Below are 21,886 nucleotides of genomic sequence, written 5' to 3'. Positions count from 1 at the left end.
TACACATCGGCGAGTGGTGTTTAGCCCCGGGGCGGGCTGGGTGAGCAAAGGTGTTGTGGGGAGACCTGGGCCCTCACCTCCTATGCAGACTCGCAGGTTTCCAGCTGCTTGACCAATGGTCTGGGCTGTTTCCTCTTCAGGGACATGGGGAAATCTGAATGTCCTGACACTGCCTTGTTTTGAGAATGAAATAAGGCTGCTGCCGAGAACCCAGCTCTCTCTCTGCTGGGAACAGTCACTGAGGCGCTGGGGCAGTTCAAGGCCCTCGGTACAGCCCAGGGCCAGGCCGGCATTGCTGCTCATTCCCAATCAAGTCTGACACACACCCAAATACCATTTTTCTCCTTTTATTAGAATTTTTCTTTTTTTCTCTCAAAATTTTTATCTAAAAACAAACAAAAAAAAAGAAAAAGAAAAAAGAAAACCAAAAAATTATTGGAAACTCCATGGTTCAAGTGGGGAGAAAGGAGAGGAGCATGGAGCTGAGGCTCCAAGCCTCTCCAGAGAAAGTCCTCACCCTCGAAGTGCCCTCTTTGGGGGGAGAGCAGAGCCGAGACAGCCCCCCCACCCCCGATGCCCAGCCTCTGTCTGGAGAAGAGGGCAGAGTCACAGTGGTCCGAGGGCCAGAGGGGCTGGAGGTTGCAGGGGTTGGAGGGATCACAGGAAATAATCGGCCACGGGCTTCTTGGAGGGGATGCCCCGGGTCTCTTGGGGAGCAGCCTCGAAGATGATGAAATCTTTCTGGAGATGCTCATCCAGCTCCAAGATGGCTGCCACATTCCCACAGCTGGAAGTAGGAGGGCAGCCGTGTTAGACGGGTGGGTCAGCCTGCCTCCCACCCCCACCTCGTGGCCCGGGCTGCTCACCGGTAGCAATAGTTGGGTGCAGACCACACAGTGAGCACAGTCTCATTGAAGTGCCACTTGTAACCTTCCATCACCAGTTGATGGGCGCGGCAGATCATGTCAATGTCGTTGGCTGCATTGAACTGGGCCACCACGTCACTGCCAAACAGGTAGCCAGCCCCGCGGGGGCTCACACCCCAGCCTGTTGTGTCTGAAGCAAAAGAAGGTAGGGATGGGGGGAGAGGGTGTCCTCCAGGCTTCTCTGGTGCCCATTGCCCTTTGAAAAAGAACATTCCATCCCCTTCTCCCAATGAGGCCCATGGGGCAAGAGCACAGGGCCTGAGTGTATTCTGGGGGATCCCAGAGTCAACCGCAATTGCTGGAGCAGATAAGCTCCAAGGAGAAAGAATTTTCTGACCATTGGAGCTACCCCATAATCAGAGTGGCCATGTGATTCACTGGCCAAACAGGCGTACCCAAAAGTGAAAGGAAGCGCCCATTATGACCACACAGGTCAAGCAGGTGTGAATGAGGCCTGCCCTGGCCGCCCTGGGAGGAGTGGCCAGGAAGCTGGGCAGGGCAGTGAGAGAGTGGAGGCTGTGTCATCACAGAAGGAGCTTGGTATTCGGGAGACTTGGCTTTCAATCCAGCCTCTGCTCTATTTTAGCTGGGAAGTCCCACAAAATCAGGGACAATCCTCACAGGGCCAGCATTCTGGGCATCTACCCTCTGCAGAAGCCCCTTCACATTCAGGGCACGGATGTTTCTGTCCCAAACAAGCCTCCGAACAACGATCTACATGCCTGACCCCTCAGAGCTCAAAACACCAGCTGCCCCCGCTCCTCCTCTTCATGGACAGGGCCCATGGAAACCAACCTGTTCTGCTCTTCCCCAAGCCCACCTCGCTAGACCCCTTCAACACTTTAACTGTCCCTTTAACCAAAGGACCCCTTCAGTCTCCTGCCAAACTAAGGGGAGAGCCGGCCCGCCCTACTACCCTCACCTTCAGGGTCAGACCAGAGCAGGTCACACATGGGCCCGTCATGGGGCACCTCTTGCTTTCGGTCAATGGTCCGGATCTGGTCCAGGGTCTGGATGGAGGGGGAGAGACCCCCGTGCACACAAAAGATCTACACAGAGACCAGAAAGGAGCGAAGGTGAGCTGAGCCCAGCGGTTCCTCGCCTCCCCACCCTTCCCCGTCCCTGCAGGGCCCAGAGGCCAGCCTACCTTGCCATCGATGATGGCCGACAGGCTGAGGTAGTCAAAGATCTCTGTGCAGTAGCGCCACACAGTCACCGAGCCGTATTTACGCAGACACTCGTCATAGAAGCCATAGACCTGGGTGATCTGGCGGCTCTCGTGGTTGCCCCGGATCAGGGTGATGCGGTCAGGATAGCGAACCTGGAGGCGGGCTGGGGTCTAGGCTCTGCTTCTCCCCTGTCACCTCCCATGTCCCTCTCAGACCCCTCACATGTGTCAGCCCTGTCCCAGCATCACATCATCCCGTGCCTGCCTCTGCATGGCGCCGCATCCACCTCGGAGGCCCCAGCCCCTCCTCCAGGGGATCTGAGGCTGATCTCTCTCTGTCCCAACTATAGACCCAGCTCCGCTTTCACCACCAAGTCCTGAACAAGACCCTCAGGTGCCTTGTCATCCTGCCCACCCATGGATGCCAGACCCGGGAGAACTCCATGCCCCACCCCCCACTTTCTGAGCACAGGGCGCCTCTATTCCCTCCCCTTCAATGCTGCTGCTCCAACTCCTGCTCCAGGGGCCCCGTCAGATGCCCCCAGGGCAGGGGAAGCTGCCCTGTCTGCTCCCTGGCAAGCTGGGCACTAGCAGCACAGGTCAAGAGATGGGGGCAGAAAGGAAGCAGACAGGTCAGGCCTGAGGTGGCCCAGGTCCCCACCTTCAGTGCCAGCAGCAGGAGGAACGTTTCGACGCTGTAGAAACCACGATCCACAAAGTCTCCCATGAAGAGGTAGTTGGTCTCTGGGACGTCGCCACCCACCTGGGGGGAGAAGAATCTGCTTGGTCCCCAAAATGTCCCCCGCTATGGCAGCCCTTCTTTCAGAAAGCCACCAAACTAGAGGCTTCTCACCTATACTCCACTCACCAAATTAAAGGTTCCACTCTCAATTCATGCCCCAGGTCACCTTTGGGTCCCAGAGTCTCCCCACACTTACTCTGAACAGCTCCTTGAGGTCATAGAATTGTCCGTGGATGTCACCGCATACCTGCAAAGTGAGGAGAGGTGGGTCGCAACTCACAGTCTGAAAGCTCTGCTCCCAGGGACTAACCTTCAAAACACCCACTGTTTAGCAGCTCCTTATCACTCCTGGCCAAATCTTTACTTCTTAGGGCCAAAATCTCCTCTCCTACCCCGACTCTGCCTGGTTTGGAATCACAACCCATCCCACACAGAGTGCCAACTACTGTGGGCAAGAGCTAGAGCCAGGTCTTTCCAGTTAGACCTGTAGCTTCTGGAGGACCTAGCCCGCTCCTCTCCCTGTTCCCCTCAAAGAACCTAGAATAAAGCTGCTAATAACAGAATACACAGGAACATTTGGAGTAGAATCACTCACCATAGTAAGAAGCCTTCTGCCCTGGCCAAGAGTATCCCCCCAACATATTAAAAGACCATTCCCATAACATCTGTTTCATATAGCAAGGCTCCCTTAAAGATGGGAGAAGGAGCAGATACACAGGGCCCCTGGGCTCTCAGGGATGGGGGTAGCCCTCTGCAGCCCGTAAGATTAGGGGGTATGCCCGTGTGCCTAAGACGAAGCTAGGCTCCGGAAGGACAGGTACTCACTGTGACTGGCGAGTCCACCCTCTGTACGTTGCTCTCCTCTACCAAGATCTCTCTGGAGACAGGAGAAGACCAGGGTCACCACGGCCAGGCCAGGCCAGGCCAGGCCAGCCCAATTCCTGATCTTTTCCAGGGGAGGATATGAGGTAACCTCTAGGGGGCAGGAGTGAGGTGTGCAATATCCCCAGGGTGGGTTGACCAGGCCTGGCCAGGCCTCCCAGAGGCCAATTGGCCAGAGCCCAAACTCTTAACTGCATTCAAAGTTTTTCCAAGGAGGCAGCAGCCTTCTGAGTCCTAACCCTCCCTGCTGCCCTCTTTCACACAACCGGTGCTCATTCAGAAAACAGACCTCCTCTCCGCACAGAGACCTCTGCTCACGCTGCTTCCTCAGCCTCGAGTACTCTGAGACTGTGTCCTCCACTTAGCTTACGGTCTCTCTCTGCTCATCAGAGGCCTTGCACAGACCATCCCAAGGTACCCAGTCATCAGACACACCATCAAAGTGATGTGCTGTGTTTTTCCTTACTTAAAGGGAGTGACAACGTTGTTCTTTCATTTCTCCCTGCAGTGGAGTCTACTACTACTTGCCAGCACATGACATAAAATCACTTTGTCAGTTACAGTCAACTGGAGAGGAGCCACACTTCCAGATTTCTACCTTGATGACAGCAGCAGTGACCACTCTAGCTGATATGCCGCAGGACTGCAGTAAGAGCTCTGCATCGACGACACAATCAAAGAACCATCCCCAAAGCAGGCATCGTGATGACACCCACTGTTCGGATGAATAAACTGGCTACAGTCCTACAGGTGGGACTTGAACCAAGCAGCCTGGCTCCAGGATCTGGCACTTTTATCAAGCTGCTCTGGTTTTGGAGGGCCCCAGGCACCTGCCTACCTTTTTCCGCCAGCCTCCTCCTAGGAGACTAGGAGCTCCCTGAGCTCAGAGAACCCGTGATTTTACCTATGTCCCTGAGGGCACTCTCTCAGACAAAAGCAGCTTGAGGGAAGTGTGGTTGCTTGGCTTTCTGGGAATGGGAGGGCGTCCCGGCAGGGGTCTGGGAGGCCAACTGGCCACCAAGCCCTCCCCGCCGCTGGACTACATCATGGGTCCAGCATCCTTCCACATCAACTGCTTGTGAAGACATTTTCAAATGACTCAGGGGGGTTCTTCTCATCCTCATCTGACACAGAAACTGAAGCTCAGAGAAAAAAGGGGCAGGACCCGGCGAGGTGGGGGAAAGAGAACCAGCCTCCGACCCCAGCTCTGTCACTCACAGCACATCACCCGCCCTCTCAGAGCTCACACTTACCCACCTTTACTTCCACAACAAATGCCAGTCCCTGTCCCTACATATGTAGAATCTCATCTGAGCTCCATAATGACTTCAAAGACTTGGAGAGGTACAGTGACTTGACCAGGGTCACACCATTTTTAGGGGACAAAGCTGGGATTCACGATGAAGACCACCCAATTCAAACCCTCTGCTCTTTTACCATAGTGATATACATTATATATGTATTTTTTTAAAGATTTTATTTATTTATTTATTCATAGAGACAGAGAGAGAGGCAGAGACACAGGCAGAGGGAGAAGCAGGCATCATACAGAGAGCCTGACGTGGGACTCGATCCAGGGTCTTCTGGATCACGCCCTGGGCTGCAGGTGGCGCTAAACCGCTGCGCCACTGGGGCTTCCCCTATGTAAGTATTTTTTAAAGTAATTTCTACACCCGATGTAGGGCTCAAACTCACAACCCCGAGATCAGAAGTTGCATGCTCTACCGACTGAGTCGGCCAGGCACCCCTACACTGGTATTTCAAAGACGACCAAGTTTGGTTCACATACTTCAGGCCTCTCTAGTTCCAAGAATTTACATCTATGTACCCTGGGGGCAAGCTGAGGTTCCAAGATGCTACTGGCCTGGGCCTCGGCCCCTTGTGGGTCTCCAGGAGGCCACGGCCAGGTGCACAAGTTGTTCTCCCTTCAGAACAGACCCTGGATAATACTGGCCAACTTAGGTCTCAGCCCAGTACCTCCCAAGCTCTTCTCAGTTTCAGCTGGGCAAGACTCCCCGACCCCTCAATCCTCTATAGCTCCCCACTGCCTTGCTGACTGGTTGGCTATCAGTTTACAGGCAGTATAGTAAAAGACCTGGATCCAAACAAAGTGAACCTCTCTTCCTACCAGCTATGGGGCTACAGGCAAGGCATTATGTCTTCTGAGGCTCAGTTTCCTCTTCTGTGAAACACTCTCTCCAACCTGCCCGCTCTATAGGGCTGCTGCCAAGAGCAGGTGAGACTGGATACATAACCTGTGTGTCATTCTGAAAACCCCACCATGCTATGCGAGCACTAGCTATCATCACCACCAAATGAATTCAGGCCCTCTGGGCAAGATGAGTCTTACAGGAAAAAGAACAGTGCCAAGCAACAGTTGGTTTAAGTTCCTAAAAATGCTGTCAAGACTGAGGGAACAGCGGTGACTAAAAACACCTTGGGGCTGGTCCAGTCAGGAAAACTTTCTTTCACTGCCAGAACACAAAAGAGTCGCAGACAAGCATTTAAGAGGCCTTGCCTGTTTCCCAAACAGGCCCAGTCTGGCCACTATGGGTCTGTCTGAGGTAAAGCCAGGCAAGAGGCCTAGAGCCACAAGGCCGGGACCTAGCTCTGCTACTTTCTTTCTGGGTGACCTCAGTCAAGTCACTAGGTCCCTAAGGAGTCATGTTAAAGGGAGCAAACAGCTTCCATCTCACAAGACTCCTGTACGGAAAAGAGAGAAGTTCCTTGCCAGTACAACGCCTGTTGTTCAAGGAATGTAGGGTCATTGTGCTGGCTCTTTCCCCACAATCTCCAGCGTGGTACAAGCCACAAACAGTACCTCAGGGGAGGCCGGTAAGTGGTCTCCTCACTGGTGCCCATACATCCCAGAGCTTCCACTCCTGCTCTCATCCTCCTGGGAATATCCTTGGTCCCTGGCTCTGCTTCCATTAGCTACCCAAATTATTTTCATCTTCCAAGACCACCTTCTCCTAGAAGCCTTCCCTGGTGACTTCGGTCCTTACTGGCAATGCCCCCTTCCTACACGGTAGTAACGTAACACCTAAAGACTGCTGAACACTTACATTGTACCACAGCACTATGCTAAGCTAGTCCGAGGCACCAACTTACTGCCTCTTCACCATCATCTTCTTAAATACTATTATTCCCACTTTACAAATAAAGAAACTGCCAGAGACCTCAAGATCACCAACAGGGCCAGTAAGTGGCAACGCTCACATTCCCACCCAGAACCATCACATTCCAAAGCCTGAGCTGTTAACCACTACATGACCCTACTTCCCACAGGCCTCCCTTCATGTCAGGTTTAATTTCATTCTGACTTATTTGCTACTATTTCACACTGAACATGAGGAGATCCAATTCCACCATCTTGCGTTAAGGCCTGAAAAGAGACAGGATATGGAGCACTGGCTTCGGACTCCATCCCTTACTTGCTGGCTGACTCTGAATAGAAGAGTCCTCGGCTGCAAAATGGGGACAATACCACCCACCTTTAGGGGTTGTTCTTGGGATTAATAAGAAGTCTACAAACCATAGAGCCTTTAGCCTTGAACTGCCTTGAACTTCTGTTTTTGTCAACGCTCCCTTTTATCATCTTAATTTTCAAGGCCTATCCCCAAAGTTCGGTTCCTCCCAGAAACTCTGTTCCCCCGACAAGTAGGACTGTCTCCTTGAGCCTCCTTAGGACTTTTTATAATTCTCTGACGCCACTGAAAACACATCACCTAATACTTTAAGTGTCTTTCTCCAGGTCTGTCTTCTCCCAACGGGCTGGTTGCTCCTCGAGGGAAGTGGCCCTATTCTGCTCCTCTCTGGGAAAGATTCCAGGATGAGCCAGGCCCCAAGTTCTCGGCTGGGTCTGCCCCAGTCCGGAACCCCGGGTCAGCGGGGCCACCCGGCTCACCTGGCCTTAGCGCACAGGGCCTTGACTTCGCTCTCTTTGATGAGCTCGCAGCGCCGCAGTTGCTCGATCTGCCGGTCCAGGTCGCTGATCTCCGCCATGGCCCACCCCCCGGCGCGGGTCAGAGCCGGGGCCGCCGCCCCCTCCGCACCGCACAGGGGTCTCCTGAGAAAGGCGAGGGCGAGCCCGGGGATCAGACTGTTTGTAGGGGGCGCCGGGGGTGGAGGTGGGGAGGCAACTCGATCCTGGAGCGGGCCCGGCCCCCCCACCCCCGCCTCCCCTCCCCTCAGCCCCTGGACCCCCGAAGTCCCACGGCCCTGGCTGCTCCCAGCTAACTCCCGTCGAACCCCGTGGTCCCGCGCTCGGGACGGTGGCCTAGAGGAGTCTCAGACTATTACCGCCGCCGCGACTCCGGCTCCCGCTCCCGGGCTCCCTGCCTTCCTCCTTCCCTCGGCTTTGGGCCGCCGCCACCGCCGCTTCTACTTCCGGCCCCGCCGCGGAAGCGAAGGAGGATCAGTTCCGCCGCGCGCCGGATGTGGCGTCATACACACCCTCCCCTTCCCGCGCCGCGCCCCTAGCTCCGCCTCTCGAGCCTAAGAATGGAAATGAGCGAAGGAACCGGATGTCGGCGGCTCGGCAGCCGCGGTGACCGCGGTGCCGGTGGACAGCTCAGTCCCCTCCGCGTGGCCGTCTCAGTGAGACGCAAGCTGAGCCGCGCCTCGAGATACCTGTTTGGGTCGGCCTCCCCCAGTACAGTCCCCGAGGGTCACGCTTTCAGCCCGTGCCTGGCACAGAAGGCGCCTCAGCGGGTGTTCAGAGGCTGGAGGAATCCCGTCCAGATCCCTCTCCACGGCCCGGAGAAATGTCTGCCACAGAGGACCTCTGAAGTTAGAGGCAGAAACGAGGCCACCTTGCTCACACTTGGCGTATGCCTCAGGCAACATGACCTCCCGATTCCAGAACGGCCCCTGACAACCCTCAGTTGCTTTATAGTGTCTGCAGTTGTATTTCTTTTTGTACGGAATCAGTTCTTTAAAAAAAAAAAAAAAAAAAAATCAGTTCTTGTTTCTCATCCACCTATTGCTTAGACTCGGTTCTGGAATTCACTGTTACTAGAAAAGCTCCGAAACCCTCAAACTGTCATTTGAGGAAATGGTCTGTAAGCGTACTTTGCCCTGTATGGGCCTTTGCACGGGCTGCTCCCTTTTGAAGCGTCCTTTTTGCTATCTTCTGTTGACCTTCCATTTTTACTTGCTTTACTTCAGACTTTATTTCACAGTGAGGTTAGGCACAGAAGTAAGGCCAAAGTTGAGAGAAACACTAAGAGTAGGTTTGGTTCTGTATGTAGTCAACAGATGCAAATGTGAACTGGAGGAAAGGACCAAGTCCTTAAACTCCTAGAAGGCCCTGCACAGCACTATAGGGATACAGTAGGCCCAGAGATGACAAGTCAAGATTTTTTTTTTTTCTGGAGGGAAGCTCAGGCAGGAAAGGGCCCCTTATCAAAAATTCAGGAAATGGCAGGAGTCATGAGGTCCCTGGTTATGACTAGGATCTTCAACAGCTCAGAAGCTCTGATGCAGCTACTACTTTGCCCTAGCCTGGGTGACTGGGTAAGGGCTCAGGGCATGGCAGAGGGGTAAGAGCAAGGCCTTCCTTCTGGCTTCATGGAATATCGCTGCTGCATTGACTTAGTGCTTAACCTGGAACCTGAGGGCCACAGTTCTGTTGTTGAGGTGGCTGTTAAAAAGGGATTCCATGTTCGTCAAGGGGTTCCCCAGCCCAAAGAAGATTAAGAAGCCAGTTATAATCCCATCTCCTGTTAAGTCGGGAAAACAGACAGCTCAACCATGTAGATTAAGGACATGTGCATTAATAATCTTGTCTTCATCCAGAAAGTGCTATCTCAAGCAGTATGGCACTTAAGCAGGAGTTGGGAATAGCACATGCTCATATAGATTGTGTCATCTGGCTCATAGCACTCGGGAAATGTTAGCTTTTGTCAGTGACTTTTTGTGCCAGGGGCCTCCTACACCTGAATTCTCAGTCTATAAGGGAGGCTGAGTGGGAGCACCTAGATGGCTCAGTGGTTGGGCATCTCCCTTTGGCTCAGGGCATGATCCCAGGGTCCTGGGATCGAGTCCTACATCAGGCTCCCAGCAGGGAGCCTGCTTCTCCTTTTGCCTGTCTCTGCCTCTCTCTGTGGATCTCTGACGAATAAAATCTTTTAAAAATAAAAAAATCAAAGTGAGGCTGAGCCTAACAGTTACACATGTAGTCCCCAACTATGAGCCTTATTGGGTACTGCTGGTAGAAGGGGGCAAAGCCCTTGATGGTTGGAAGAAAATGTCACAAGATCTCTTCTTGAAGCCCTCGGCATAAAACAGGAAGGTTCTCTCTCAACCTGTTCAATTTTTTCCTGCCTCGCAAGGAAAAACAGAAAACAAGGGCTCTTCTATGCTCTGTCACCTCCCTGGGCCCTCCCCTAACCTGAACACCAGACACAGACAGCAGACTCCCCCTTAAATAGTTGTTTATTGGCAGTGGGCTGGAAAGAGCAACGGAGTTAGCATATACAGACAACACCACACACCAATGTCACATGGGAGGCCAAAGTGATGGGAAAGAGCAGCCTGGAGCCCCAGGTGAGGCCCTCTCTTCAAGAGTGAGTGGGAGAGGGTGGGGGCTGGAGTGTTGAGGGGGCAGCCTTAGAACACCTCCGCTTAGTAGGCGTGGTTAGAGATGAAGAGGGACTCGCTGGCTGCAGCCCCGGCCTGACCACTTGGGGTGTACTTTCCTTGACAGGCGAGGCTGTTGGCCTAAGAGGGGAGAGGAGCCAGAGTGAGGTCTCATCAGAATTCCATCCACCCCGGCACCCGGCCCACTTCCGGTCCCATCCTTACCAGGGCTCGCTTGATATACTCTTCCTGGGCAGCCTTCAGGTTCTCCTTCTTTCCACCCCAGGCCTTCAGGGCAGAAGCCTGTAGGGCTCGGCCATAGGAGAAGGTCAGGGCCCATGGCTTCAGCAGGGGGCACTTGTTGATGGCATTGAGGTTGATGGATGCCTCCTCCTCACTCTGGCCGCCTGATAGGAAGGTGATCCCTGTAGAACAAAGAATAAAGTAGGGTAAGTGGTTATCATCAAAGACCTGGGGATTAGCAGAAGCCTCTAGAAGCTGACCTGGAAATCTGACCAAATGAGCATAAGGGCTGTGGTTACAGTTCATCTACCCTCCAGGGATCAAGATGAGGATGTGGAGTCTCACCAGTAACAGCGGGGGGTACTGTGCGGCGCAGTGCTGTGACAGTTGCCATGGCAATCTCCTCATGAGAATATTTATGGGTGCAGGCATGGCCTGGGGTTACCATATTGGGCTTCAGCAAAGTGCCTTCCAGGTAGATGTGGTGGTCACTCAGAGCCTTGTAGACAGCAGCCAGCACCTAGAGCAGAGCAGGGTCAAAGTGGATTGGGATGGAGTTGGGGGGCGGGGGCAGGAGTCAGCCCAAAAGGCGTTGGCCCAGCTGCCTAGCCCCCACACTGCCCAGCCAGGCAGGCAACTTACCTTCTCAGTTACATACTGACAGCGCTTCAAGTCATGGTCCCCATCGGGGAGGATCTCAGGCTCCACAATGGGCACGATGCCATTCTGTGGGGGTGAGGGACAGAGTAGCCATGAGGCCTCCTAACCTCTAGGTCCCCACAGCCATCAGCCAAGATCTGATCTCCATGACAGAGACTCCGGCTTCACAGCCATCAGTGGACTGTACTCCTACAGGCATCTCCTCTGAGCCACCCACACAATCCCTATTCTGCCCCTCTGCTCACAGAGCCCTCCAGGGTCCTTCACGGGTCCAGGCCCGATGCTTGGTGAGGATCCAGAACAGTTGCCTCAGGGAGGGGGGTGGTATGTATACTGACAGATGGGTGGCAGGCTAGCTGACACTAGAAACAAATGAGGTGGAAGGTGGCCTGTTGGGGGACCTGCAGGCCCACCTGCTGGCAGATGCTGGCATAACGGGCCAGAACGTTGGCATTTTCCATGATCGCAAGGGCTGAGGGAGTGTGTTCCCCAATTTTCAGCACACAGCGCCACTTGGCAAAGTCAGCCCCATCCTTCTTGTACTGGGCACAGCGCTCAGACAGCCCATCCAGCCCTGGAGGGGGAAGAGAGGAGTCAGAGCATGGCAGAAGAGGTGCACTCACCAGAGGGATAGCAGCGTGGAAGGGGTTGGTCTGGAGAGCAAGGAGAACAGTTCTCACCTTGAGTGGTAGTCTCGCCATTTGTTCCTGCCAGGGGTACCACACCTTTGTCCACCTGTGGGGGGGTTGCAACAACGTAAGACAGGGTAAGTGGCCTCTAATACTCTACTCTGCCCTCGACTTTCCTTAACCTCTCAAGCAGTATCTCATGGTTTGCAAATATTTTTTTTTTAATTTTAAAATTTTTATTTATTTATTCATGAGAGGCACACAGAAAGAAAGAGGCAGAGGCACAGGCAGAGGGAGAAGCAGGCTCCATGCAGGGAGCGTGATGTGGGACTGGATCCCAGGACTCCAGGATCACGCCCTGGGCTGAAGGCAGGCACTCAATCGCTGAGCCACCCAGGCATCCCGCGAATGTTTTCACTTAGTTACACAACCTGATCCTAGGAGAAAAATACACGGGGATGTGACTGAACAAGAGCCGGGGCTCCTACCACTAACTCGGTGAGCCAAACACTTCCAACTACCCTGAGCTTCTGATTTTTTGTCTGTACAATGAAGGGAATACCGTGCTCTGAGAATTACAAGGATTAAAAATTCCAAGCAGGGGCACCTGGCTGGCTCAGTCGGTGGTGTGTGTCTCTTGATCTCACAGTTGTGAGTTTGAACCCCACACTGGCTGTGGAGAGGACTTAAAAATAAAATGTTAAAAAAAAAAAAAAAAAAAAGGCCAAGCAGGTTCCAGAAGTTTCTAGCTTTTCTTGCATATGCTTTGGAGGTGATCTGGGACAGACTCCATCCCCAAGTCTCCAGGCTCCCACCCCAATCCCCCAGCCTACTACTCTGGCCTTTTCTCTCCAAGACTCATCTCAAATCTCACATCCTGAGACCCAGGCTCCTCACCTTGATGCCTACAACACCACCCTTGGATTTGATAACTTGGGGGAAAGGACGCCCATCGTCGGTCTTCTGGTACAGTGTCTCGTGGAATAGGATGACACCCCCAATGCAGGGGTTTACACGGTCGTCGGCGGTCAGCAACAGCTGGCGGTAGAAGCGCCGGTTCTCCTCCGTGTTCTCAGTGCCAATGGACTGCAGCCGCTTGGCGATGCTCCCTGGAAGGGGGAATCATACAGAAATAATGGGATCAGCCCATCACCCTCAACCCTAGCGCCTCCTCCTACTGTGTCCTGCCCATACCAGTGGACTCATCTGCAGCCAGGATGCCCTTGCCCGGAGCCACAATGCGGTGAGCGATGTCAGAAAGCTCCTTCTTCTGCTCCGGGGTCAGCGCTGGGTATTGGTAGGGCATGTTGCCGGTCAGTTCCTACGCAAAGGATACAGAAAGGGGGAGAACTGGTTAGCTGGGTCTCACCATGGTCTCCCAACAAGCAGGGCCCCTTGCCTGGTGGTCCGGACAAAGGTTCCTTACCTCCCCTGCTCCATACTGGTATGTCTTGGGGCACATTCTGTCCCCAGCCCTCCCCTACTCCCAACTTCCTTATACTAGGCCTGCCTCCTGTACCTTTCCTAACTCTGTTTGTTGCTGGGTGTTTCCCAGCTGAGGGTGGGGTAGCGTACTGTCATCTGGGGAAACGCAATAGGCCAGAGCCATGGACAGACAGGTCATGTAGAAGATGGACCCTTCTGGCTTGCGCTCTGCCATGGGGTCACCTTGCCTAGAAGCAGAACTGAACCAGAGTAGTTTAGAATTTAGAGGTGGTAGGCAGGCAGAGGGCCCAACCCAAGGACTGAAATGAGGGAAAGTTCTGTGCTTTGAGTCCCACAGCAGAAGGGCCAGAGCTGAGATTAGAACCCAGATCTTCTGACCACCAGGGCCTTTCAACCCACCCAAGATCCCAGGGCTGGCCCAGGCTTGAAGGCCTCAAGGACATCCCAAGGTCAAGTTTCTCCCCCCAGGTTTGAGGGAGGGTGTTAGGAAAAGGGTGTTAGAAAAAGGGGCAGAAATGTAATCAGAAGCCCAGGAAAGGTAAGCAGAGGAAGCCCAGCCGGAGGTGGCGGAAAGGGGTAAGGTTTGCCGATCTCACTGCTCATACAGGGTTAAGAGAATTGTAGAGAGGCAAGAGCCCCACCCCTTCCCCTGAAAATGCTCTCGTCTTTTCGCACGGCTGCAGCTGCTCCAGGCTCCCAATCAAGGTCACCCGATAAGGAAAGACACGGAAAGTGTTAACGGGTCATCAGGCGCCTCCTAGGGGTTTCCCCCTCCTCGCCGGGGTCGCCCACCTCCCAGGGCAGAGACCAACCACGCTTTCGGAAACCCTAAAGCACTATAAGAACTGGCCCCCACCCCTCGCGGCCTCTTAGGATCCCCGCAGAGGCAAAGGGGTCATAACGCTTTGCACCTGGGGTCTCAGCAAGAAGAGGAGAGGAAGAACGGCCCTTCATCTCGTCCTGCTTCCTCCCCCGCCATGACTCAGCGCGCGGAGCCGCGGCACTGCGCCGCAAACCCGGGGAACCCAAGCCGGAGAGGGTTGCGGAGCCGGGACTGGAGCATGTGGGTGGTGGTGGGGCGTGGGAGATGCTGGGAATGGGGGGTGGGGGCGGGGAGGGCTTCCGATTGCCCTCCCCGACGGTCCCCCAGGATCCTTCTCCATGGTCCCTGACCTTCGCACGTGGCAAGGGGCGCTCACCTGGCACGGGAGGGGGCGGGCTTGCGGGGCGCGGCGGTGGAGGGCGGCGGGCGGGCGAGCGGGCTGAGGGAGCGAACGCGGCCGTCGTCACCAGGACCCCGGTTCTGCGGCGCGTTCCAGGAGGAACGCAGCCTATTCAGCTCCGAGGGGGCGGCGCAGGGGGCGGGGAGGAGGGAGGCGGCGCCGGGCCTTATAAAGGCGCCGCGCCAGCCTCCGCCGGGTTTTTTTCCCTTGAAGGGGGCCGGAGGCGCCCTGGCGTCCAATTGCAGGCGAGGAACAGTGCAGAGGCCGCCCCCGAACGGCGAAGCCCGGAGGCGGCGCTTGGGCGGGGACAGCGCGGCGAGAACACGATCCCTCCCCCGGCCCCCTAAGACGTGACTCGGGCCACATCCTGCGGGTCGCCGGGGCCCTCCCCTCCCTCTCCCTTCCCCCCCCCCAGTTGGCACGTTCTGGGGCGCCGTGACTCAGCCCATTTGGGGCACCGGAGGAGGTGGGGAGGGGGAAAGCGGGTGCGAGAGCCTCCCCCGCCCGGCGCGGCCCGGGGCAGCCCGGCTTCCGGCCCGCGGGACTCCCGCGAGTGACCCGCTGGGGCAGAACCCGGAGGCCGGGCGTCGGCCGACCTCGCCCGCGGGCTCCGCTAGCCGGTTCAGGGGCTCCGGGGCGTGGGGCCGCCCTCCCGGGGTCACCAGTCCAGGCGGAAGAGCGGCCGCACGGGGAGGAGCGCGAGAGGGCGGCGGGGCGGGCGGAGGCCGGAGGGCGGAGGGCGGAGGCCGGGCGGCAGCGGTTCCGGGCAGCCGGCCCGCGCGGGTGTGGGCGCCGCAGCCGCGCCCGTCGGGCTCGGGGCCCCGGGGCCGGCCCCGCACCGCTGCGCACGCGCTCTCCGCCCGGGGCCAGCGCGGACCGGCCTGCAGCGGCGCCCGCTCGCCCCGGCGAGTCTGGGAGTGCGGCGCCAGAGTCCTCGCGGAAACGTCTCCCTGGGACCTGGCTTCCCCCTCCGAATCCAATCTGCCCCTAGGGGTCAGCCCCAGCAACACCGCGAGCCCCTCGTCCGAGGGGCCAGGCCTCCCTCCTACTCTGGGCCCCTTAGGCCCCACCCCACCCCACCCCACCCCTGCTGCGTCCCGCTGGCGCCCACCTGCGAGGAGGCTGAAGGAGAGGGCAGAGCCTGGTCAGCAGCGAGTGAGCCAGGCTGCTCCCGGGCTGGGTTATAAGGCAGCTCCTGCCCTCCCCCCAGCCAATGTCCCCAACCTCCTCCGGTGACCCCTGCCCTTTCCTTGCCACGGATCCCCTGGCAGGGACCTATATTTAGGGAAACCTGAAGCCCCTGACATTCATGCCAGCATGGGGCCTAAAGTGAGGGAAGGGGGAGAAAACCGTGGGCCTGCCCTACTTGGGGGGCATGGGGAGCCCTGTCCACTCACCGTACTTCAGAAGAATTTCCTTGGAAATCCAGCCCTCAGAAGTTGGCAAAAGAAATCAATCTTTGCACAGGGATCTGTGGGGAGGGAAGAAGAGGAAAGGAGATTCAGATCTGTGGGCCTCCCTGTCTTCTCAGACCTCCCTCCCCTCTAGGCCCTGTGATTCTGGAGAGACCATTCTTTTGGTGGGAGAGCAGATACAGATGCTACACTCACCTCAAAACAACCAAGAGTCCATGGATAAGGTGTGGCTGGGGTACCCTATATCCTGAAACTCAGGGCTGAAGTTTGTCCCATAAGGTGGTCAGTGGTGAGCAGTGTCTCCCACCCTCATGTTCAATTATAATAGTTTATGTGGGGAGGGGAGAGGCAGGCAGAGGCTCGTGTCAGAGCACTAGCCCCTCTCTCTCCTGGCCCTCCAAAGGGGCTTCGGTCCAACTGGCCAAGGGCTCCCTGAGTCCTGCTCTGCAGGGAGCCAGGCTCTCCACTGCTGGTTCCCAGGGGGAGGAGCTGAGCAGGCCATCTGTGGTTCCAGTGGCCTGGAGAAAAGTGCCTGGAGGCTCATCAGGGATGGGGGCTTGGTGGCCCCGGGGGCTGGCCACTCTCCAAGGGGCAAGAAGTCTGGATCTTCATCGGAGCTTGATCTCGAAGCAGAGACAGTTGAGGCTCTGGCAGTCAGGAAGTTGGCACGCACAAGCACAGTCACAGAGTGGGCAGCAGCGAGGGCAGCGAGGGCCCCAGCCCTGAGGGAAAGGAGAAGGGGGTGAAGGAGGTGGGCCAGAGTCCTAGTCCCCGAAGCTGTTTCCCTCTCAAGGGAGAAGGCAACAGAGAGGCCTGGAAAGCCCCATTTGCCCAGTGGAACAAAGGGTACCATCTACCAGTCCTGGGAACAAATCAATTCCCTGTGCTGTTGAGAACTCAGCAAGGAAGCAGTGTTCCAAACAGCTGAGTGCAGGAGCTGGAAGAAATTATCCAAGGGGTTCTTCCCTTCCCATTTTATTTTATTTATTTATTTATTTTTTATTTCTTTATTCGTTCAGAGAGAGAGAAGAGAGAAGCAGAGACACAGGCAGAGGGTGAAGCAGGCTCCATGCAGGAAGCCCGATGTGGGACTCGATCCTGGGTCTCCAGGATCACACCCCCGGCTGCAGGTGGCGCTAAACCGCTGCACCACCAGGGCTGCCCTCCCTTCCCATTTTATAGGCAAGGGGACTAAAAGATCAAGTAGCCCTGTTCCATTAGGTCCCAATGTTCAGTTCAAAGATGATTCTACTATATCCTTGTGGCCCCATTCAGTTCCAAGTCAGGAGACAAGGGGGAGTGCACACACATTTTCCATCCATGATGAAAAGAACCTGGTTCTGTGGCTTTCTTCCTTGGCCTAAGACTCAACTGCAGGATCTCCATCATTTCTGAGTACCTACTCCTTGCAAGGCATGCCCTGTATTCATGAATGATTCTGAAAAATCTCAATTGTGTTTGAAAATGGTAATTTGCAGGTGCACCTGGGTGGCTTAGTGGTTGAGTGTCTGCCTTCGGCTCAGGTCACAATCCTGGGGTCCTGGGATCGAATCCCACATCAGGCTCCCTGCTTCTCCCTCTGCCTATGTCTCTGCCTCTCTGTGTCTCTCATGAATAAATAAATAAAATCTTTTTATTTTATTTATTTATTTTATTTATTTATGATAGTCACACACAGAGAGAGAGAGAGAGAGGCAGAGACACAGGCAGAGGGAGAAGCAGGCTCCATGCACCGGGAGCCCGACATGGGATTCGATCCCGGGTCTCCAGGATCGCGCCCTGGGCCAAAGGCAGGCGCCAAATCGCTGCGCCACCCAGGGATCCCAAATAAAATCTTTTTTAAAAAGAAAATGGTAATTTGCAGATTTAAAAAAAATTTTTTTAAGATTTTATTTATTCATGAGAGAGAGAGAGGTAGAGGGAGAAGCAGGCTCCATGCAGGAACCCTGATGTGGGATTCGATCCCAGGACTCCAGGACCACGCCCTGGGCCAAAGGCAGGCACTAAACCACCAAGCCACCCAGGGATCCCTGAAAAAATGTTTTAAAGAGTCACCTCTCTTCTATTTATTAGAATCTTGTGCAGGGGGCCTCTTTACAAAAGAGGAAATGGAGGCTCAGAGAGGGAGCTCCTCCTCGACCCCACTGCCTCCTAAGGCCAGAAATATCAGCTTCTTTCTGGGTCTGTGGAGACAGGGACAGTTCATCTCATGTCACCAATGAGCTAGCATGGGGACTTGTGCTCAACAGGTATGCGAGATAGAAATGAATGTTGAACGAGTGGATGAATGAAAATCATTTCCTCCTCTTTGGGCAAAGAAGAAAGAAGAGGACTTCTCAGCTCCCAGGGGAAACAGAAGAGTTTGTCTCTTGGGGAATAGGACAGCATGTCCTTAGTGACAAGAAGGGAGAACTGGTCTATTTCAGCCTACTCCTCTCCTGCCTGGTGACTGGGGTGATCTGTGACTGCTTCACGCATGGACTGGAGTCAGGCCAAGTGGCCGAAGTGGGCCACACCCAGGATGTGACAGGCGGTTGGCTCCTTGAGGCCTGCGGCAGAGCTAGTGACAGTCACAGTTGCACAGTTCAATCAGATGCCAGGCCAAGCCAGGAATAGGGGAATGACCTTTGAAACAGCTGAGGTTTGGGGGTGCAGTGTCAGATGACTGGTAAGATCAGATATCACTAGGGGCTCCAGTGAGGGGAAGGGATCTGCTGGCTGCAGGGACCGGGGTCTGAACTGGGCTGGCTGCTGCCAGCAGAACTGTGTCTCAAGGAGGAGGCTAGAAGCCATGGTGGAAGGGAGAGTGAAGTGGTTTTCTTGCATCTAATGAAGGGGTGGTTTGGGGGGGTCCCTGAGGAGTCCCAGTTTGGGATGAAGTGGGCTCTGGGGGTTTTTGGAGGACCACACGGTCATTCTGTGCACAGCACTGGTGGCTGAAAGAGGCTCTGCCGCCTTCACCTCAAAGGAGAGAGTATTAAAAGCATTTCTGGACTCTGTCCACTAGTCATTAATAACTGTCTAATGGATGTCTCGACTCTCACAAGCAGCCATGTGGCTTCTAGAAGGAATCTGCTACTTCAGTACATAAACAAGAATGCCACAAGCCTCTTAACCCTTGTGTCTCTCTAGGCTCTGCAGGTTCTGCTTTGATTCCTTTCACTGTGATTTTGTGATGGCTGGCCATCTCTGGTGGTCAGAGCTCAGGCCCAGATTTGAATCAGGCTCAGGCCCAGGTTTGCTAACTCACATTTTGAGCCTATTTGGTCAGCTCTGAAACAGAATGCCAGCATCAGAGGCTCACAGTGGGGAATCAGGGAAAGGAACCCAGCACAATGTCTAGGACACAGTGAACACTCAAGAAAAGGCAGTGATTCTTGCCACAGCTCTCTGTGCTCCCTGCCCCCTGACCCGGCTGCCACCTCCAACCAACAGTAGTTCTTAACCCTGGCGTGCAACAGAATCACACAAGAACTTGTTAAAAATTCATAGACTCCAATCCCATCCCACACCTACTGGGGTGTGGGGAGTGGATGCTGGGCTTTGCATCTGTCTCATCTGTGCCTCTGATCATGCACATGGCTGAGAACCAACCATCATACTATGTATCATTACATTTCTCATGCTCTAGCCTAACTGCCTATTTCCTCCTCTCTTCCTTCGCTGCACAGTAGAAGCCCCATGTGGGTTGGGACTGTGTCCACCTTATTTCGCAGAGCCCCTAGGGCCTAGCACAGTGCCTCAACTGTGACTCCACAGATCTTTGGTAGGTGAAGAAATGCGTGAACAAGTGAATGAGATCCTTGCCACATGCTTGGTGAAAAAGGCAAAGCAGCAGGTGTCTCCCCCAGAGGGGAAGAGAAACCTGGGTTTGAGTCCCAGCCTGAGCCTCAGGTAAGACACTCCAGCCTCTGGATTTGAAGCCCGTTTCTCACAGCTGTAAAGTAGGCAAGAGCTTTGTCATAATTGTGGTTGTTTGGTTGTTACTGTTACTATAAGGAAACTGAAGAACAGACACTTTACAGTACTTTATGCAAAGGCAGCTCAAGGACAGAATGACTCTGCCTTGCCCCGTGCCATTCTAGAATCCTTCCTTCCTGGCTCTGGCAGAGGCCAGGTAGATCAGGCTCTGAGGTCTCCAGGGCTGGAACTCCCTGCACCTCACTCCATCCTCACCCTGACCAAGGGGAGGCCCTGACCAACAGAAGGGGCAAGGGGCAGCACACCCCCAGTAGGGGCCAGAAATCACTTTGTAACTGAGCATTTCCTATAAAACAGGCAGTGTTTAGGACCCAGGGCCATCTTCGTTTTCCCCTTTGCCCCCTTAGCCTCAGGCTTGGGATCCCTTCCCCAGCTACCCCTAGGAAACCAGAAACTGTTTTTTTTTTTTTTTTTTTTGTAAGAGGAGAGCCCCTTGCCCCATAATTTACTTCAAAACTCACAACATCTCCTGGGAATTTGACCAGCTACAGTCAATCTAAATTATGAAATTGCTTCATCTTTTACCTCCCTTTTTCTTCCTGGGGAAGGTCACAAATTCAAGGGCAAGAACTTTGCTGTCTAGCTTGGAGCCCAAAATAGGAAGGTGGTCAATTACATTTAACATCTTTAAACCCACAAAAGCAAAAATGGCCTGTCCTCTGGGAGCCAGGCTTCTCCCTGAGGAATCTGTTTCGACACACAATGGAGCAATTTGCTGTGCAAGACTCTACTATGTAACATTGCAGAAGTGACTGAAGCTCCCTCAGCCAACTCCTCCCCCTGAAAAAGGAGGATAAAAATACTTACCTATCTACATACATAGGCATGGAGAGGTGGTCAAGGTGTGATGTCAAGTCAAAGAGGACAAGTAGCAGAAGTGATGAAACAGTATTCATGGTATGACCCCATCATTGCCAAACAATGGTATATAACACAGCAGTGATAGTACTCTATGTTAGTATACCGGGGACACATACAAAATGCGGCAGCCTTGATTACATGACTGCTTTATACGGTGACTGGCACTTTCTGTTTCTTTTCATTTTTTTTTAAGATTTATTTATGATAGACAGGGGAGGGGGCAGAGACACAGGGGGAGGGAGAAGCAGGCTCTATGCAGGGAGCCTGACGTGGGACTCGATCCCGAGGACTCCAGGATCACGCCCTGGGCCAAAGGCAGGTGCTAAACCGCTGAGCCACCCAGGGATCCCCTTCTGTGTATTTCTACATGCACACTTAACAAATGCTTTTCATACTCAAAACTATATGTGTATATATATATATATATATACACACACACACACACACACATACATATGTGTATGTATATATATAGTTTGCTTTTTAAAAACATATATACATATATATGTTTTTAAAAATACCCAGCTCTCAGGGTTGTTGAGTAAATGATAATGACGATAAAGCGGCACAGGATCTGGGGTGTAGTACTCACTCAGTGAACAGAAGGAGCTCTGTGCAGGGTTGTTTTCTCTTTTAACCACCATTTTCAGAAGCCATTGTATGCCCTCCATGTTACACACCCGTCCCAGCTGCCACCCTGTTTTCTTCTCTCCAAGTTTATGCTGTCTTTGGCTGTCTCCAACCAACCCAGTCCTCTGGAACTGGGCCCAGCCCAGAGTAGGTGCTCAGCGATCAGTGTTGTTGAACACCACCAACAAAAGAATGTGCGGAGAGTGTCCAGGTCAGGGTTCAGGGGGTCAGGGCTGGGAGGAGAACTCACAGCTTCGGTGGGCTGGGGGCAGCAGGCATCCAGGCAGTGGGCTGGGCTAGGCAGAGGGAAATCGCAGGCTTCTGCACAGGTCCAGCAACAGTCCTGGGGCCTGGAGGCGCCTTGCTTCCTGCAGGGGGAGCTGCAGTCTGTGCAGCAGCCCTGGGCCTAGGAGAAGAAAAGGCGTGGGATCTGAGCCAGGGTGAGGGGGGAAAGGAGGGACCTCGAAAGGGAGAGATGCAGGGACAAATGGCAGAGGA

The 21,886-nt window shown here is 54.4% G+C and overlaps 3 protein-coding genes across 11 annotated transcripts in view; all 3 read right to left on the bottom strand.

Annotated features, from left to right (window-relative positions):
* Positions 1 to 331: 331 nt before the first annotated feature.
* On the bottom strand, positions 332 to 8,174 carry PPP4C (protein phosphatase 4 catalytic subunit). 2 transcript variants are annotated; one of them, XM_038539905.1, is made up of 9 exons: positions 8,021 to 8,174; positions 7,626 to 7,787; positions 3,662 to 3,713; positions 3,033 to 3,083; positions 2,756 to 2,857; positions 2,074 to 2,247; positions 1,849 to 1,975; positions 867 to 1,056; positions 332 to 787 (listed from the first exon to the last, which is right to left on the bottom strand). In XM_038539905.1, the coding sequence occupies exons 2-9, from the start codon at positions 7,721 to 7,723 to the stop codon at positions 658 to 660; spliced, it is 924 nt and encodes a 307-aa protein (XP_038395833.1). In that variant the 5' UTR covers positions 7,724 to 7,787; positions 8,021 to 8,174; the 3' UTR covers positions 332 to 657. The 2 variants fall into 2 exon arrangements, with proteins under 2 accessions (XP_038395833.1, XP_038395834.1); XM_038539906.1 differs by lacking the exon at positions 8,021 to 8,174 and adding an exon at positions 7,447 to 7,533 and having other exon boundaries at positions 7,626 to 7,691.
* Positions 8,175 to 10,138: 1,964 nt separating this feature from the next.
* On the bottom strand, positions 10,139 to 15,922 carry ALDOA (aldolase, fructose-bisphosphate A). 3 transcript variants are annotated; one of them, XM_038539886.1, is made up of 9 exons: positions 15,899 to 15,922; positions 13,027 to 13,153; positions 12,730 to 12,941; positions 11,884 to 11,938; positions 11,617 to 11,777; positions 11,186 to 11,269; positions 10,889 to 11,063; positions 10,526 to 10,725; positions 10,139 to 10,441 (listed from the first exon to the last, which is right to left on the bottom strand). In XM_038539886.1, the coding sequence occupies exons 2-9, from the start codon at positions 13,136 to 13,138 to the stop codon at positions 10,346 to 10,348; spliced, it is 1,095 nt and encodes a 364-aa protein (XP_038395814.1). In that variant the 5' UTR covers positions 13,139 to 13,153; positions 15,899 to 15,922; the 3' UTR covers positions 10,139 to 10,345. The 3 variants fall into 3 exon arrangements, with proteins under 3 accessions (XP_038395814.1, XP_038395812.1, XP_038395813.1); XM_038539884.1 differs by lacking the exon at positions 15,899 to 15,922 and adding an exon at positions 15,613 to 15,769; XM_038539885.1 differs by lacking the exon at positions 15,899 to 15,922 and adding an exon at positions 14,478 to 14,628.
* LOC102157295 (atherin) overlaps positions 15,898 to 21,886 on the bottom strand; it is an 8,884-nt gene continuing 2,895 nt past the window's right edge. For 3 of the 6 annotated variants that reach the window (XM_038539901.1, XM_038539902.1, XM_038539903.1), the window contains 2 exons: positions 21,639 to 21,794; positions 15,898 to 15,972 (listed from right to left, as the gene is read on the bottom strand). In XM_038539901.1, coding sequence (XP_038395829.1) covers positions 15,954 to 15,972; positions 21,639 to 21,794 — 175 coding nt within the window. In that variant the 3' untranslated portion in view covers positions 15,898 to 15,953. Of the gene's footprint in view, positions 15,973 to 16,247; positions 16,639 to 21,374; positions 21,795 to 21,886 lie in introns of those variants that run through there. The other 3 variants (XM_038539900.1, XM_038539898.1, XM_038539899.1) reach the window with 2 other exon arrangements.

The sequence above is a fragment of the Canis lupus genome, chromosome 6 (assembly GCF_011100685.1).
Source record: "Canis lupus familiaris isolate Mischka breed German Shepherd chromosome 6, alternate assembly UU_Cfam_GSD_1.0, whole genome shotgun sequence".
Taxonomy (NCBI): Eukaryota; Metazoa; Chordata; class Mammalia; order Carnivora; family Canidae; genus Canis; species Canis lupus.
Note: the sequence above shows the minus strand (reverse complement) of the source record. Positions and strands in the feature narration are given on the sequence as shown.